This window comes from Myripristis murdjan, chromosome 4, assembly GCF_902150065.1.
Source record: "Myripristis murdjan chromosome 4, fMyrMur1.1, whole genome shotgun sequence".
In the NCBI taxonomy this organism is placed as follows: domain Eukaryota; kingdom Metazoa; phylum Chordata; class Actinopteri; order Holocentriformes; family Holocentridae; genus Myripristis; species Myripristis murdjan.
Window position 1 is genome coordinate 36,342,901 of NC_043983.1, and position 19,450 is coordinate 36,362,350.

Here is a 19,450-nt window from a genome sequence, read left to right on the forward strand (position 1 = left end):
ATACAGGGCATATTTCCTCTTTTGTCAGATTGTGTTGTTGGTGATTTAGAAAGCTGTGCAGCCTCCCTGTCTTATGGTTCGGCTGTAAAGCCTTTATTAAGATGAATATGTGGCTGCTCTTCTCGCTGCACAGTTTAATACCAAACACAGTAGTTAAGGTGCTGAAAGGCTGACAGGTACATTAATACAGAGCACGAGGAGACTCCGTCTGAAAATAACAGAATAACAGAGAAAACAGGCCGTGACGTCCTGAATATGAGCGTGTACCAAGCGGCATCAGATGTCGGTGTAACAACAGGATGTGACAGGATTTGTCGGTCCTGCTGAGCAGCTAAAACTGCAGCTACACACACACCTGCCTACACACCTGCTGCTGGCTGATTAGCACCAAGAGAAAACCTCCACATCTGTGTCATGCCACAGGTTCAGGACAGCTGGACCTTCATCAGGAAAATCTGTCCGATGGCAATTTTTTGGTTTTATTGGCAAGTTTTGGGTTTACTTCCAACACTCCTCCCAGTCCCCTGGCTTCCCAAATGGAGGAACTATTTTCTGTCATAGTGCTGCCACTGTGTCACTCCGCAGGCTGAATATGGGACTGGAGCGCTGCAGCGTAGTGATACAGTGGCAGCACTACGGCAGGAAATAGTTCTGTCACTTTGAAAGCCAAAACCAAACGTGTGTGTGCTGTGAGAACAATCTCACTGCTAAACGGGTAAGAATCTGAACTTTAAAGGGATTTTCTGGCCACTAGAGGGCGCCGACAGCACAAACTCACACAAAGCCGCTCCTCCTGCACATCATTTTCGGAAGCCAAAAGAAAAAAGTAAAGGGAGTGAAGTTTTTTTTTTCTATGTAAATGTGGGACCCAGTTTACTGTCAGAGGGCTGCCGGTGGATTATTTGGATTATTTGGATTATTTTGGATTATTTGGAGTATTTGGATATTTTACAAGTTAAGCTTTGAATGAAAAGTTTCTGTCACTGCACCGCTGGATTATGATGCTTTTTATTAGTTTGGGTGATTTCAAACTGGAGGTTTGGAACATGCCGCTGGAGGTTCTGTGAGGAACCGGTTGAATAACTTTATCAGCACCTCCAAGGTGACAGAACGAGCACCTGGCCGGGTCAGAGGGGGAAGCTGGTGGTTGGCGCTCAGTGGGTTTCCATGTGACGGACTGGCAGGACAAGACACTCAACTGCTGCCCCCCCCGCTGACCCCCCTGCTGACCCCAAAAACTGGACAAACTCAAAAACGGGTCATTTCACCAAATTTTCAGGACATCCCACGCACTTGGGTCTCAAAAAATTCGGAAAAATTCACCAGTTGTTCCTTAATTATCCAATAGGCACTCTGTACTATTGAGATACAGCCAATTTAGTGAGGGGCGTATGTGTCGATTTTGGTGTGATTTTCACGCATCCTTATTTTTCCTCCATTTCATTTTCAGGTGTTAATATCTCAGGAACTACACCACATAGGAAACTGAAATTTGGTACGATAACACACCTCCACCTGCTCTCTCAGAATATACAAAAACATCTGTCATACATCATAACTGGTAGGCATGCCAGGCCCTCAAAAATGGAAACTCTAGGGTTAGGGTTACTACTATATTACCCCCTGCTGTCTTATGCTGACCCCCACCCCCACATCCCCACTACACTACACCCTACCTACTGGCAGACAGCAACACGTAAAGACTGGAGAGGAAGGGGTGACTCCATGAGGCTGGATCAAGTCTGGCGGTTCCTGAATCCCAGTACCGGGCGTTGGGTTCTGTCACTTGGTCTCATGGTTTCACACCAACCCTGAACCTCCATCGGAGCGGGTTGTTCTTCAGGGTTTTGCAGCTCAGTTGTGGATGTGGGTCAGTGCCTTTCATGTTCCCATTCATTCACTCTTCTTCTATTCCCTTTCTTACTTTGTACTTATTTGGACTTATTGTATATTGTTGTATATTGTACATGGGTTGTATATTGTATATAGGAATGTGTTATGTATACTTTATATTTTATTTTTATTTTATTTTTTTATCTGTTTTATTCTTATCTATTTTTTTACCTGCACAGTTCTGGAGTTGTTGCAATTGCATTTCACTGCTGCTGTACCCGTACATCACGCATGTGACGAATAAAAATCTTGAATCTTGAAAAAAATTACGTGGGTTTTGTGGTCGACCATGTTTGGGCCTTCAGAAAACAACTTTGTTTTTGCCCCAGCTTCTTGATTTTTTCAGAGCTTTGAGATACACACATGGACTGTTCAAAGCATTAATGCTGAGTCAGATATATGCATCGGTTTCTGGATGGCAGCTTCTCCAAAACCAAAAAAGAGTTTTGGTGTCAGATTTTCATTGGCCCATAACTGCATCTGGGAATGTCTTAAAAAAAAACTTTTTCTTTATGCAAGTTCTTCATTTTTTTTTTTATCCCAATCATGGGGCTTTTTCACCACTCACAAATATTGAAATTCCTCAATATTAGACCACTGTAGCTTGCTTTGGTGTCTTATATTCATTTATTGTTTATTATTTGTTCATTATTAACCTAAAATACAATGACCATTGCACCAGAAATGCATTTATTTATCACAACATCAACATTTTCATGAACTTAAAAAATAAGAAAATGCCCGTGCACAGCAGGCAGTCAAGGTGCCGGTAATGTGGCGAAGGGATAAACTTGTCATGAGGATCCTCGTTACACAGTCCAGTGTGCGGTATGTTTCCACTGTATGTGGTTCTCTCTACTAGTTTTCATGAACTTTTTTACCAAATCTCTTAAGCTGCACATTCCTACAGTTCGGGTTTCTGCTTCCAAATGGCTATTTCCACAGTAAAGTATGCATTCTGAATTTCACCATATATAAAATACGCATAAAATTGACTACTTTACAAACTGAAATCATTTTGGTGTGATTATCTTCAAAATTGAAGATAATCACACAAACAAAAGTGAAGGTGTATTACTGTACCAAATTTCAGTTTCCTATGTGGTGTAGTTCCTGAGATGTTGACACCTGAAAATGGAAGAAAAATATCGACACATACCCCCTCACTAAATATCGACACATACCCCCTCATCCATCCGAGCAAACTAAAATTTTACAGAGTGCCTGTTGGACACATGAGGAACAACTGGGGGGGTTTTGAGACCCAAGTGCGTGGGATGTCCTGAAAATTTGGTGAAATGACCTGGAACGACCCAAACCTGAGGCGGCAGTTACAGCACACAGCACATGCGGGTTTTGTTCTGGAGGCTGAGGTCATGAGCAGCGTCTGGCTGAAGGCAGCCCTCACTGCAGCAGCTCCACAGCGGAGAGACGGCTGGTGAGGGTCAAAGGTCATCGCTGACACTCGGGTGGCCGTTTGAAGCTCTGCTCTCTCTCTGCTGTGTGTGTGTGTGTGTGTGTGTGTGTGTGTGAGAGAGTGTGTGTGTGTGTGTGTGTGTGTGTGTGTGAGAGAGTGTGTGTGTGTGTGTGTGTGTGTGTGATGTTCTCAGCTCCTCAGATCAGAGGAGTTGGTGCTGCTCCCTGCTCCAGCGGGCAGGAGACCCCGGACATCCTGCCGCACACAGGTGACACTCACCTGCCGCCTGCAGGTGAACCCACAGGTGATGCATTCACAGTGGATGCATCTCGAATGTAAAACATTGCAGTGTTCAGTTTGACAAACTTTTTTTTTATTATTATTTTACTCTATTTTTCTAACATGCATTGTAGTTTTAGTCATTTGAATTTTGTGAATTTTTTCCAGCAAAAACTCCAGTAGTACATGAAAACTAATAATTTTTCATATCAATTATTAAATACTCTCTCAATGAGTTTTTTTTTTTTTTTTTTAATCTGGTTAAATAAAGGTTAAATTAAAAAAAAAAAATCAAATTCTCTAATTCTGCCTTTTTCCTTTTTTTAAATTCCTGATTGAATTATTTGTTAATGACCTTTATACACAAATTGATCTACAGTTCTTGTCACAACTTTTTTTATGAAGCGTCTGGCTTTTCTTTTTATTCTGTAGAAACGTTTGTGTCTGTTCTCTGAACGCAGGAGCTCCTTGTTATATTTCATCACAGTTTCTGTCAGTGGAGGTTCATGTTTGTTTAGTTCTCATCCTGGAAAAACGCATTAAGAAAGTATTAACAAACGGCTGCAGCCCCAGTTTTAGTTTGAACAACATTCGCAGTGAAAGTGAGTCCTTCATGTTCCACAGGACGGAGGTTCTCCTGGCAACATACCGATACACTGACGTGTCGATGTATTGATATGCTGACATTGTGATATTGTGACATCGTAACACTGTGATCTGGTGGCCTATAACTTCCATCTTTTCCTGGTTTTCAAAGCTTTTCAAAGCTGTTTCACTGCTTCATCATCAGGCCGCCTGACACACCTGGACAACTGCTCTGTCAGCTCGTGTTCAGGTGTAGCAGGTGTCCTCAGTTTCTACAGGCTCGGAGGTGTTTAACACCACCGACACAAAGATCACTCAACGGGGTCAAACCTGGAACTGGGAAGAACTTTCATCAAGTCCCCAAACCAGACTGAAGTGTCTCACCTTGGCGTCGTGGATCCCTGAAACCTCCTCGAAGGTCTTCTCCCCGACCATGACGGCGGCCAGGTTGGCTGTGTAGCTGGACAGCACCAGGAGGCAGAAGATCGCCCACAGGTTCATCAGGAAGCGACCCGTCCAGCACTTTGGTGTCTTGGACGACACAGTCCGTCCAAACAGGATGGCGTAACAAAGGTTCAGCGCCGAAGAGTAAGAAAACACCTTTATCCGGTTTCGTCCGTGTGGAGTCATGCCGAACGGGCTCTTCCATTCGTACAGCGTGAGGAAGAGGGCGGTGATGTGCAGCGCCACGAAGATGCCCACCCACATGGACCAGTGCAGGGGCCACATGAAGGCACCGATGGGCGCAGCGGTGTCCTTGCTGCGCACCAGGATGCCCAGGCTCGTAGAGAAGAAGGGCGAGGTGAAGTCAATGACGCGGCTTCGCGCCGAGTTTATGCTGAAGGAGGTGACTGCCATGTCCGCTATGCCGTTGAGAAGATCCCCCACCAGCCCCGTCCAGCGACCGGCTTTCCAGGCTCCGTACTTCCCGTCTCCGACGATATAAAGGTCAAACTCGAACCTCAGGTCCTCGGCCAGTTTCTCCAGCAGGTCGATGCAGTATCCATAGCAACACTTGCCGTACTCGGCGGGCAGGAGGCTGCTGTTGCCGCCTGCCACCTCATGGAAGTATCGCTCCAGCGTCTCCGAGCTGTTGGTCCCGGCGTCCAGGCAGTACTGACCGGCCGGGCAGTTCCCCTCGTCGTCCACGTCCCGCGTGAACACAAAGGGATGTTCCACCAGAGTCACTACCCGAACCCGGCTACCCACCACCGGCATGCCCGCCCGCCACCGCCCCCCCGTCCTCCCCCCCACTCCCTCGGTCCGCAGGCGGTGGCCGGTGCCCCGCCAGACCCCCTGGTCCTCCACCTCCAGCCGGCCGGCCTCCCAGCTGCCCACGGTCACCCAGGCGGGCTGGCCCAGCGCGTCCCGCCGCAGGCTCCAGATGTGGAACCGCTGCGAGGTGAGGATGTGCGAGAAGTTCTGGTGGACCGTGATGGGGCCCGTCAGGCCAGAGAAGGAAGTGTTGGAGAGGAACCTGCGGAACAGAACAAATCACATTTCAAAACATATTTTTATTGACTCATTTTATGATTGTTTTTTTAGCCAATAATGTTACTGCTGGAAAATTTTTACCGTCTGCTCTCCTGTCCTCGTGCTGTGTTCCTTAGTTGTTTGAAATTCACGCAGTGGGCGTGGCTAACGTGACGGCTGCAGAGTGCTGGTGGAGGTCTGAGCTTTCTAGTTTTGTTTCATGTCTGATTATGATTTTTTTAAACAGCTTTAACTCTGTTGTTTTTTTTAAAAAAAATACTCTACCAGTTAAATTCACCACTTCGTGTTATTCATATCGTATCAGCTGTAATCAGCCTGACCCCCCCCCCCCCCCCCCCCCCCCCCCCCCCCCAACCCTAACCCTAACCCACCCCCACCCCGTGACAGAAGCGATTCATTTGGTTCATTCCTTTAGTCTTAACTTGACCTTTCTGAGTTTGTCTCTGGTTATTTCTCTTATCTCCCTCCGTCCTCACAGTTAATCTTGTGGCTTCCTGGCGTTAAGCAATAAGAGCCTCGCCGCAGGAAACGCCGATGCCGCGTGGCGACCGGCCCGCCGGCAGCTGCAGGAGCTGCGCTGCACCTGAACACATCAAATAGCCGCGCTGCACCTGAACACATCAAATAAGGTGTAAAATCACACTCCATACATCCAGAGCGGCGAGCAGATAACAGTCCCAGCAGACTGGATGAATAAATGGGCAGCGAGGCGGGAAAGGCAGAACGTGTGAATAGAATTAAAGCATCAAAGGCGGCTGGAGATGAACAGATGGAGAGGATGACGAGGATGAAGACGTGATGAATGAAAGGAGGAAGAAGCTTCATAAATATCAGAGGAATAAAACATGACAGGGCTGAAACACCGATAACACACTCAGTATTCAGTGTGTTTACTGTCTGCTGAGATAACACACACACACACACACACACACACACACACTTTATAATAAGCTCGTTCATTATATGATCTCAGTCTAATTAAAGCATGTAGATACTCAGATTAGATATAATCCATGCAACATAAAACAGCTGACACTCCTCAATCTCAATCTCTGTCTTTCCATTGGTGTTGCCATGGAAACGCCTCAGTCTGGGTTTTTAGCATGTTTGTGTGTCTTCAGGGTCCTAGAGAGGGAAGCACAGTTTATACACACACACACACACACACACACACACACACGGAAATCACATCACGTGTTATGCTGCGTTCCAGGCCACCTGACCCACCTAACCCTAACCCACCGTAACGTGATGCATTATGGGTAAAACGACCCGGGCATGGCGGCGTGTTGGATAAAGAGGGCAGCCGTCCGGTGCCGGCGGGAGGTCGGGGGGACACTTTCACATGCCGGACCAGAGTTCAATTCCCGTTTCCATGGAGACGGCTATCGTCCGACTCCGCTGAGTGAGACGGCGAGAAGCGAGAAGCTAATCACATGACACGGGATCACAGCGAGAAGCTGATCACATGACACGGGATCAAAGTGAGAAGCTGATCACATGACACGGGATCACAGCGAGAAGCTGATCACATGACACGGGATCAAAGTGAGAAGCTGATCACATGACACGGGATCAAAGCGAGAAGCTGATCACATGACACGGGATCACAGCGAGAAGCTGATCACATGACACGGGATCAAAGTGAGAAGCTGATCACATGACACGGGATCAAAGTGAGAAGCTGATCACATGACACGGGATCACAGCGAGAAGCTGATCACATGACACGGGATCAAAGCGAGAAGCTGCTGCGTCTCCTGCAGACGCCACAGGGCGCTGTCATGTCAGACCCTGAGGGGGCGGGGCCAAGCACGGGCGTCAGACCCTGAGGGGGCGGGGCCAAGCACGGGCATCAGACCCTGAGGGGGCGGGGCCAAGCACGGGTGGCAACTTTGCATTTGGCGATAACAAACAAACAAACAAACAAACAAACAAACAAACAAACACTGGATGTTTCATAAATGATTCATGAGGAGCCACTAAATATTTAAATCATCGTTATGAAGTCATTTCAAATGTTTACAAATCATTTGATATTGATTACCATGTTTATAAAGAAGCAAACGATCATCACACCTGAATGTATTGATTATCAGAGTGTGTGAATGTATTGGTTATCAGAGTGTATGAATGTATTGATTATCAGAGTGTGTGAATGTATTGATTATCAGAGTGTGTGAGTGTATTGGTTATCAGAGTGTATGAATGTATTGATTATCAGAGTGTGTGAATGTATTGATTATCAGAGTGTGTGAGTGTATTGGTTATCAGAGTGTATGAATGTATTGATTATCAGAGTGTGTGAGTGTATTGGTTATCAGAGTGTATGAATGTATTGATTATCAGAGTGTGTGAATGTATTGGTTATCAGAGTGTGTGAGTGTATTGATTATCAGAGTGTGTGAGTGTATTGGTTATCAGTGTGTGTGTGTGTGTGTGTGAGCTGCTCCTCTTCTCCCTGCTGACACTGTGTGTTTGTGTTTGTGTGTTTCTGGTGCTAAACGTCAGTCACCTGTCCGGCTCAGCTCACCTGGCTGTGGCTCACCTGAGCAGGAGGCGGGGCTGGAGTCTCCTCCTGCCGCCTCCACCTGCCATCAGTCGGGTGTTCACACTCAGGTGTACTGCTGAGTATCCCAGAATGCATTTCACACCGACCGGCGTGACATTAGCAAGTGTCAACTTGCTAATGTTAGCAAACATCTGCTGGCTAATGCTAGCCACCAGCTGCTTCTCGCAGTTCAGACAGAGCATGTTTCTGTTAGCCGTGCGTCAGTCTGATGTTAGCTCCGCCCACGCTGTGACGGCATTGAACGCTGCAGCTGTTGCCATGGCAACGGGAGCCACCGGAAATACTCTGATCTGCTGTGAATCAAAGGCCTGAGACGGTTCTACCTGGTACGTTTCTATGGTTACTGCCCTTTTCCCCGGACCAGCCACAGGTGGTGACATCATCAAGTATAAACAACTTAAATGCTAAAATGATGTGTAATCAGTCGGTGTGCGTTTGATTTGTACACCTGCTAGAGGGTGACGACCCGCCCCAGACACAAATTTAAAAATTATGTTCGGGTCGGGTTCAGGTTCGGTCATGACGGGGTTATTTCAGTGAAAAGTGACGGACCTACTGTCTGTTCTGGTCAACTTCCTGTACAGTGCTGGAGTTTACGTGACGACGCTGAAGGCAACACGGAGGCTATTCGAGCGGTAAATGTGACCCGGAGATGGAGGACGAACAAAATCTGGGGTTCGGTTTCTACGCTCTCGTCTCGGGTTCAGACGAAAATGTGCAGCGGGACCCGAAGTGTAACTCCCGCAGGGCGCCTGAACGCCTCAGACCCCTGCAGCAGAGGGGCGGCTTCAGCCGGAGCAGCGGACGATGTGATTGGCTGCAGAGCTGCTGAGGCAGCGCTGAGATCCAGCAGGACGCTCACTGTGGAGTCACTGTCCCAGACAGTCTTCATAAATACATTGGAAACAGTTTAATTAATTAAAAGCAAGTCATTTTTGAGGTGATTTAAAGCGGCGGAGGAGCTGGCAGCGTCTCCGGCTGAGGCTCGTCCAGGACGAGCAGCAGCTCCCGCTTTAAAAGTCCTGAATAAAATGTGAGGAGCAGACAGCAGCGCTCAGATGAGTCGCTCACCGTCGCCAGGATGAAAACTAAACGCTGCGTCAGCTCGTCCATCAGCCTCGCCAAAACCAAACATCAGCACGGCAGCAAGCAGCCAATCAGCTGCACCCAGTGATGTCATCACTTCCCGAAAAGATAATGACGCCCAACAAAATAATAACATGACCAAAAACGCAATAACATCCTCTGACTGTTACTATGATAACATGTTTACCAATAATGTAAAACATTTCAGGTGTGTAGCACTAAATAATGTTATAATTTACTATTACCTTTTTCAGAACTGATAATGCTGAACTGATAAAACAGATAATGTAATAAAAGAATAAATAAATAAAGTATTTTTATTTTTTTTTTCTTTCTTCTGAAATGCAAAGTGTGCAAGTATACAAACACTGACACTGCCTGTATGTTTGGAATGTAAACTCAAGGCTTAATGTGAAATTTTAAATTCACAACATTTTCATTTCTGGGTACTTTTTACGATTTGTTTTTGATTTATTCATTTATATAAATATTTAAAAGCAGAAACTGTCGCGCCTGCATGTGAACCCTGGCCGCCTGACTGAAAGCCACAGAGCTGTTATTCACACAACCACCAGGGGGCGCCTGACTTGAGATGACATGAGACAAGTAGCATCAGTTGCTGGTTGCCAGGCAACAGGCATAAAAACTGACAAGCAATGCTGGATTGAGTTTTGAGGATTTCCTCACCTGAGATAAGACGGGATGAAGGAAGATAAGACTGGAGACTCAACCAGTAAATGACCTGCTTATTCCATAAAACACCTGTCACCTGTCCTGTCACCTGTCCTGTCACCTGTCGTCTCACTTGTCCTCTTACCTGTCCTGTCACCTGTCATCTCACCTGTCATCTCACCTGTCCTGTCACCTGTCTTGTCACCTGTCGTCTCACCTGTCGTCTCACCTGTCCTCTTACCTGTCCTGTCACCTTTCCTGTCACCTGTCCTGTCACCTGTCGTCTCACCTGTCCTCTTACCTGTCCTGTCACCTTTCCTGTCACCTGTCCTGTCACCTGTCGTCTCACCTGCCCTCTTACCTGTCCTGTCACCTGTCATCTCACCTGTCCTGTCATCTGTCCTCTTACCTGTCCTGTCACCTGTCCTGTCACCTGTTCTTGAAGTCAGACTATAGAGTCTCAGCTGGTTGGTTAATAATCAGCATGCGGTGTTTTACCTGGCCAGGTACTGTCCTGACGATGGCACCTCGTGTTTATTGGGCTTGTCGTAGCAGTTCACCATGTTCTGGATCAGTGCCAGATCCGGCCTCACCACCGTTGCCGCGGTGACGGCCCGGGCCACCAGCTGGAGGGCGTCCCGGATGTAAAAGTCCAGTGGTTTGCGCTCGACCTCGCCGTACGCCAGCAGGCCCAGCGGCAGCCCGATGGAGTGCAGGGCGTCGGGCGTCAGCGGGTGTCCCAGGATCCAGTGCACGGTGGGCAGCGTGAGGCCGAGGTCCTGGGCGCTGCGCAGCACCGCCGCCGCGCACTGCGGGTCGGCGCCAAACAGCAGCACGGACGCCGGCGGCGGCTGGTGCTGCCGGAAGTGCTGGGACAGGAAGTCGTGGATCTGGGTGTCGTCATGCGCCGACTGCGTGAGGTTGAGGAGGGCGCGGAGGTGCCAGGCGGCGCCGTCCCAAGACGGTCGGTTCTGACGGTCCAAGAGGTGCAGGAGGCCCGGCGCCTCCTCCCAGCCCCGGCACAGCACCGCCATGCCCTCCAGCCAGCCGGAGCGCCGCAGCACGGTCAGCAGCAGCTCGGACAGACCCGACGGAGGAACGCCCATCACCATCTGCAGGTGGAAGCGGTTCTGCAGGAGGGACGAGACAGGAGACGCAGATCAGAGCAGATTAAAGCACACAGGCTTCAGAGGCGTCAAGCTCATTAGCTTGAAAACTTTGATTAACAAGAATCCTCAGACTGAGCAGAGGGCGGGGTCGCCGTCGTGCTAACGTGCTAACGTGCTAACGTGCTAAACACAAACCACACAGCAGCTCTGTCTCACTTAACAACATGTGCAGAACATCAGCAGCACAGAAGCTGCCTGATGTCCAGAGAGGGTTCTTCAGGTTGAACTGGAACTTCATGTCTCATGTTCTGACATGTTCTGTGTCATGTTTTAACTCACAACACACAGGAAGCATCAGGATGGAGGTTATTGTCATATTTTGAGCAAACATCATCAAAAACAACATGATCAGCAGCATCTTCTAATTTTCAGGGGGAAGGGACAGAAGAACAAACATTTCATTTTAAATTCCTAAAAGATGAAGGGAAAAAAGTGAAATGAAATGAAAATGAAAATGAAAATGAAAATACATAATGGTGCATCTGGCTCCAGGGTCCCATCTGATTGGTTAAGGCAGCTTGATGACAGGACCGGATACAGCTTCTGACCCACGAGGTCAGACTACTAACCCAGCGGATAGTTTTTCCTCATAATGTTCCCCTCTGAAGTATGTCCCAGTCCAGTTGAGCCTCCTGTGGTCAGAGGGTCAGTCCAGTTGGTCCTGACCAGTTGAGCCTCCTGTGGTCAGAGGGTCAGTCCAGTTGGACCAGTTGAGCCTCCTGTGGTCAGAGGGTCAGTCCAGCTCCATCAGTGTGAACCAACAACCTGATGCTGAGCAGATTCTCTTGTTTGTGTTTCTGCTTCTTCTTCTCTTCTTCCTCGTTTCCAGCTTCAACCACTGATCCACTTTCTGGATTTGTTTGGTCTCGTCTTCCCGCTCAGAGCGAACAAACGTCCTCGCTCCACGACCACGGCAGCAGATTCAAACCACAAACACATCTTTTTACATTTTTAAATTAGACTTATTTTAGCAAAGGCTAATTATTTTGGTTATTATGCATGACTGACATTTTTTTAAGTTAACATTTTTTTTAAAATCTAACATACCCATCGTACCCCTAGGGGGACACGGACCCCCATTTGAGAACCCCTGTGTGTTTGTGCATGTATGTCCATTCAGAGGTGCAATAACAGTCCATTCATGTGACCTCTAACATAGTTAAAGGGACAGTTCACTCATTTTGACCAAAGTAAAACTGTTCAGACTGAAAGACATACAGTGAGCGTGAGCATCTTATTCAAATACATTTTTTTTTTCATTTTTCCCTTCACCTGCTGTGCATCAGGTAAATGAAGGTGGCCTCAGGCAGCCAATAAGATGTAGCGCTCAGAGCCGTCGTGCGTCCTGATTGGAGCAGCTTGAGCAGCTGAGTCTGATGTGATGAACGGTTTCAGCTGTGACTCCTGGAGGTTTTATCCACTGACATCCTTCAGAAAACAGTGACGACAGATCTGCTCTGCAGCCTCGCGGCCTGAACATGGGAACGACAAGCTCCTCACACCAAGCCGGAATGAGCTGATTTCAGGCCAAATGTCTCCGAGGCCTCTTTTCATTACGGCGGCGGCGGCGCAGGATTGTCACCGTAACCTTCCCAGACACGCCGCTAACAGGCTTCCCAGACACAGGAGATGGAAACACAAATTGCAATTCACACCACTCTCATCTGGCGCCCTCCTCCCCTCCTCTTCATCAGCCGTGTGGCTGCAGCGGAGAGACGCCAGGCGCTCATTTGGCTTCTGTGTTTTTGATGGAGAGGATCCACAGAGAGCGCCGCTGTCATCCATCACCTCTGCTCCCCGACAGGAAGCTGCTGTCGGCCTCCATCTGCAGCTCCTCTGCTGACTCCACACTTACGCCGGCAGCTGGCCGGCTCGCCCCCGGGACGTCCGGCCGGGTCGGCCCCGGGACGTCCAGCCGGGTCGGCCCCGGGACGTCCGGCCGGGTCGGCCCCGGGACGTCCCGCTGCATCGACCCCGGGACGTCCGGCCGGGTCGGCCCCGGGACGTCCCGCTGCATCGACCCCGGGACGTCCCGCTGCATCGACCCCGGGACGTCCGGCCGGGTCGGCCCCGGGACGTCCGGCCGGCTCGGCCCCGGGACGTCCGGCCGGCTCGGCCCCGGGACGTCCCGCTGGGTGTCGGGGAATGTGTCATGATTCTCATTCACACATTTGCTCACTTTTCCCCGTCCAGTCTGAGGTCTGACAGCAGAATCTGTTCGGACTCATTCTGGCTTCACGGTGAGGAAATGAAAGTAGAATCAAACCCAACAAACAAAACCCTTAATATGTCCTTAACTTACCTGGAAACACACAGCAACCCTTAATCAATTCTTAGTGTCAACACTGAGCCTCCTAATCTGAACTGAAGACAAAGGACTTGACAAAATGAAGGAATATTTCATTTTCTGAACAATAAAGACTTTTTGATATCAGTTAAAATAACATTTCAAGGAGAAGTGAAATGTGTTAAAATGCCTTAATACTGAACTGAAAATGTGTGTTCATCTTCCATTTAAGGTGTATATTCAGGTTTTTATGATTTATGTTGCATTTCAGGGATAATTCAGGAATAATATTATAAAATATATCAAATTAAGATAAAACCAAGGAGGAATTAATAATTCATATTACATCAGTGGATCTTTTTAGGTGTGTTCCAGTTCACAAATTCTTAATCCGTGCACAAAAATCCCTTAACCCTTTCCATGCCCCACTAAGAATATTTTTCAGGTGTTTAAATTAAAGGCATCGGGTTTCCAGATTTCATCTTCACATGAGGACAAGGTGTCTTTCTGGCCAGATCTTATTTTTTATGTCAGGTATATTTTATATGTGTTGTTTTACTATTTCTTATATATTCACTTACGCGTCATCCCCTCTTTAAAGAATTCATCAAACTGCCCTCGGGAGGCGCTACAGAGCCACTGCACAAAGTCTTTGATAGTAAAAGCAGTAACTGTCCCTCCCTGCTGCCTGTGGACAATACAGAGATTAGATTAGATTAGATTAGATCATCTTGATTTGTTTTTTCCTGTATTGATCCCCAAAGTATTTCAGATTCTGATGTCACTGCTGAAGCCGTGATGTCATCAGATGATACAGTTGACTGACTGATGATATGATGATTTATTTTTGGCTCTCGGAGATGTTTTTCATGCGCGGACGGTGGTGGAGGACGGCGGCGTCACGCGGGAGTTCAGTTTCATCAGATGTTGACTGGATGTGATGAGGAACACTGAGGCCTGATGGGAGATTTCTGCAGCGGCGTCTGAAGCCTCCTGCGGGAAGCGGCAGTCTGATCTCTGAAGGAGTGAGACAACAAAGATAGCAGGATGAAAACTCCCTCCTTTCATCTCAGTTTTCAGCCAGAAGATCTTATCCTCCTCCTCCTCACCTCCTTCTCTGCTTTGCTTAAAACACCAAAAAAAAAAAAAAAAAACAGACACAAAACAGCGAACTGCGTCTTTCCTTCCTCCTCCCTGCAGTCGTCACTCAGACCTTCACCTCAGACGTCAGCGTTTAAACCCGATTCAGCCGCTCTGCTGCTGCACTTTGAAAAGACTTTTAACGCTTTGAAATTGTGATTATCTGGAGGCTGAGCAGTTTCTACAGAAACAGCCACAATGAATCACAACATTAAGGAGTCAAACGGGACATAATGAGACTTGAGAGATGAGGAGGAGGAGGAGGAGGAAGGGTTTTGTGGTGAAATCAGGATTGGATCCATGTAAAAGAATCAGCAGCACTGATGTCATCAGTGGTTTGCTGGAAGTCGCTGCGTGACGCGGCGACACGACGACTACAAACAAACCCAAACCCAGGCGACACAAAAATCACGTCATTAGCCTGAATTTAAATTTTTCAACTCGAGTGAGAATTTCTGCAACAGGAAGCTTCAGTGCAGATTCAGCCTGACCCCGACCCCGACCCCGACCCCGACCCCGACCCCGACCCAAACCCAAACCCTAAACCTGAACCTGAGCGGCCAACGGACGAAGCTCCTCCCACAGCAAGGGTGAATACGCTGAGCGCTGAGGAGGAGGAGTAGGAGGAGGAGGAGAAGAGGAGTAGGAGGAGAAGAGGAGGAGGAGGAGGAGCAACGCCACGCCGGCCTGGGAGTTGCTGGGAGGGGAGGAGCCAACGCAACAAAGCCTTGTTTCCTAGGATGGCAACAGAAAGTTTTACATTTTGCGCCGTCATTTCAATCTGCCACCATCCTAAGAAAGGAAAAGTGGCAGCGGGTAGTTAGTGTAGCCAGGGAGGCGGGGCCAGGAAGGCGGGGCCAGGGAGGCGGGGCCAGGGAGGCGGGGCCAGCTTTGAATGACGTGTTTACAAACACAAACCCTGCCCCCCCCCTCTGACTTTTACATTCAGATTCCGACTGTGTGTGTGTGTGCGTGTGTGTGTGTGTGTGTGTGTGTGTGCCCCTCCCTGCCCTCATGTCTAAACAGGTTTGGGGGTTTTGAGCTCAGAGGCTGTTGCATCATGAGTTTAAAGTTTGAGGCGTCCCGTTGAGACGTTGCGGCGCCAAACTCAACCTGGCAGTGGCGTGCGTCCCGTCAGCGCCGGCGTGCGTCCCGTCAGCGCCGGCGTGCGTCCCGTCAGCGCCGGCGTGCGTCCCGTCAGCGCCGGCGTGCGTCCCGTCAGCGCCGGCGTGCGTCCCGTCAGCGCCGGCGTGCGTCCCGTCAGCGCCGGCGTGCGTCCCGTCAGCGCCGGCGTACGTCCCGTCAGCACCGGCTTCACCAGGAAAACCAAACAAACCGACTTTTCCTTTGGGTTTGATCTCTGTTCTGAAATATTTATCCTCTGCCTTGGCGGCTCCTGTCAGGGATCCTCTCGTCGCTCTGCTCATTTATTCTCCATCTCACGGTGACGGCGTTCGGCGGCGTGCAGCACCTCCGGCCCGCTGCTTCCTGTGGAGGGGGGAGGCCTTTAAGCCGGGAGGATCCGCCTGTCAGAGCTTCTGCGGCGAGACGGCGGCGCGTGCCTCGCATATCAACACACACATATACAACAGAATCCTAAATGAGAGAAAGCGTGAGCGGCTTTGATCTCGCCGCGTCTCATCATCCACCTCAGCTGCCGAGCAGCTTTCTGATGCCAGGCAGCCGACCCAGGCGCCGCGGGAAATCAAACCCACGCCATCTGCCCGGGCGCCACGCGGCCCTCAGCTGCGATCAGAGATGCGGCGTCACGGTGACACATCGTCACGACAACACGGCGACACATCGTCATGACAACACGGCGACAAACACGACTCGAGGGTCTGATCAGATTTCCACGGCGACGACGTCCGTCCGTCTGTCGGCCCCGGCGGCGGAGGGGGCGGACCTCCACTCACCGCCGCCTCAGAAGAACACACTTCCTGCTTCTGGTGGTGATGGTGGCCGGTGGCTGTCAGTGTCTGTGGTGCTGATTCAGATTCAGATTCAGATTCAGATTCAGATTCAGATTCAGATAACTTTATTGATCCCATGAAAGGTGATTCATTTGCAGCATACCCGTCATAAAAAAACACACAAATACATTAACGATACACACCAAGTCACACGCCAATCACAGACCCCGAGAGCAACGTCTGCAAACGTACATGAAGAAGAAAACTATTTCATAAATAAATAAATAAACAAACAGACAGTGAATGTCCATCAGGGGTTATTGATCACAGACGATGATCTGAGTTTAATCCTGAAAGACGGAGGAATGAAGGCAACAAGGAACAGCAGCCAGAAATAACGTGCTGAGGTCCTCGCCCACCTGACCACCTGCTCCTCCCGGACCACCTGACCACCTGCTCCTCCTGACCACCTGCTCCTCCCGGACCACCTGACCACCTGCTCCTCCTGACCACCTGCTCCTCCCGGACCACCTGACCACCTGCTCCTCCTGACCACCTGCTCCTCCTGACCACCTGACCACCTGCTCCTCCTGACCACCTGCTCCTCCTGACCACCTGACCACCTGCTCCTCCTGACCACCTGCTCCTCCTGACCACCTGCTCCTCCTGACCACCTGCTCCTCCCGGACCACCTGACCACCTGCTCCTCCTGACCACCTGCTCCTCCTGACCACCTGCTCCTCCCGGACCACCTGACCACCTGCTCCTCCTGACCACCTGCTCCTCCCGACCACCTGCTCCTCCCGACCACCTGCTCCTCCCGACCACCTGCTCCTCCCGACCACCTGCTCCTCCTGACCACCTGCTCCTCCCGACCACCTGCTCCTCCTGACCACCTGCTCCACCTGACCACTTGCTCCTCCTGACCACCTGCTCCTCCTGACCACCTGCTCCTCCTGACCACCTGCTCCACCTGACCACCTGCTCCTCCTGACCACCTGCTCCTCCTGACCACCTGCTCCTCCCGACCACCTGCTCCTCCCGACCACCTGCTCCTCCCGACCACCTGCTCCTCCCGACCACCTGCTCCTCCTGACCACCTGCTCCTCCCGACCACCTGCTCCTCCTGACCACCTGCTCCACCTGACCACTTGCTCCTCCTGACCACCTGCTCCTCCTGACCACCTGCTCCACCGGACCACCTGCGCCTCCCGCAGGTGTCTGTGTTTGACCCGGTGATTTCTGAGCAGATGTCAGCAATACTCTGAAGGCTGTTCTTCTCCTTAATGGATAAACCACTGGACCAACAGATAAAGGAAAACATTAAGAGGAACCTTACAGGTGCTGAAGATCTTCCCACTGACATTAAAGGAGTTCATCTTCCTCAGTAAACACGTTTCCCTACAGCCTCATCACCAGGATCGACTCTGGCTCCATGTTTGATTTTATGTCTGAAGGCAACATCAACACACTGCGGTTCTCAAATGCATCGCCCTAGTGGTACGTTGGAGTACTGCATGGGCTACGTCAGGTGGTTTAAAAATATTAATTCTTCAAATAATGAGCCAATGCTATAATAAGATGAATAAAAACTGACAGACAGAGAGACAGAGAGAGAGAGAGAGAGAGAGAGAGAGTGCAGTTATTATCAGCTGTGTGTGATGATATGAGGATTCTGTGATAAAGTGATGAATTCGTGGTAAGTGATGCTGAATTCAGCAGAAGGGTCTGGCAGCGACGAGGCAGCAGCTGCTGGCAGGAAAACTAAAGGTCGACATGGAACGCAGAACTTTCCAGAAAGAGCAGTCCAACCTGTCTGCTGTGTGTTTGCTGCACGTGTCTCTTCTGCCCGATCTAGTTCTACATTCTGTGTTATTTTGATGAGCCGACACGCAGCTGCTCGGTGATTGGTCGGATCCAAGCCGACTGATTTTAAATCATAACTCAGAAAGCGGTCTGAAATATCCAGGGGTCGACTCGGGTCTTACTGAGGCCAGTAAGAAATAATCCAGCCCTCATGAAGGTGTAATCCCAGGCTGGCTGATGAGAGGCGGACTGGAAGTGAACGCAACAGGAAGTGGAAGACTGCCACGTTCCTCCGGCTCGTTAGAAAAAGAGGAACGTAGGAGAACATCTGTCCTCAGGTTCCTCTCCGAACTGAAGCAGCATCAGACGTGTCGTCCATGCGAGTCGCCGGGATTAAATCTGATGAGGAGTTTTGTCTCGGGAGCGTCGGCAGGTCACTGGAGCTTCATCAGCTAACAAATATAAATATAATCAAATATAATCAGGAGTCGTTTGTCTGCTGGTTTTTCCTAGCAGACAATTTGGAAACATATTGGGAAACATCACCAATTTGTACTGGAACAGAGCCAGTTCCATTTCTGTCCATCCTCAATGTTACACATCATTTTCATTTTTGTTTTCGTTTTCATTCTCCAGCTTGTTTCTGCTGAGGGAGAAAAACAATTTCACCTATTTTCAACCAATAATCTGTCCTGACAGTCCTGCCACCGGCCACACTAACCTCTTTAAATATTAATCATTCTGTGTGTGTGTGTGTGTGTGTGTGTGTGTGTTTGCACTGTTATAATGTGCTCTCGTTAGATAGAATGGGGTCAGGAGTCTGGACAGTATCTAGAGATGATGGGACAAGTTGGACTCATTAAAACCACACTGTGTGTAACGGCCACACCTCGCTCGTTAGGAAGGACAGGAGACACCGCCGCCATGCTGCAAACACGGCCCCGCCCCCACCCGATCACCTGACCACCTGGGTCAGAGATCACCTGACTACCTGGAAATAAAAGCTGGAGATGCACCAGATGGCGACCTGGGATCTGCTCCGACCCAGACAGACAGCTGAGCTGCTGAGCAGCAGGTGATGCTGACCACCAGGTGATGCTGACCACCAGGTGATGCTGGACCCACAGCCACCTACTC

General features: G+C 49.5%; 1 protein-coding gene across 1 annotated transcript in view; it reads right to left on the minus strand.

Annotated features, from left to right (window-relative positions):
* The window catches only part of grin3bb (glutamate receptor, ionotropic, N-methyl-D-aspartate 3Bb), a 67,467-nt gene that overhangs the window by 19,760 nt on the left and 28,257 nt on the right, over window positions 1-19,450 (minus strand). Inside the window, exons 2-3 of the mRNA XM_030050458.1 lie at window positions 10,497-11,128; window positions 4,559-5,651 (exon numbers count right to left, since the gene is read on the minus strand). Coding sequence (XP_029906318.1) covers window positions 4,559-5,651; window positions 10,497-11,128 — 1,725 coding nt within the window. The remainder of the gene's footprint in view (window positions 1-4,558; window positions 5,652-10,496; window positions 11,129-19,450) is intronic.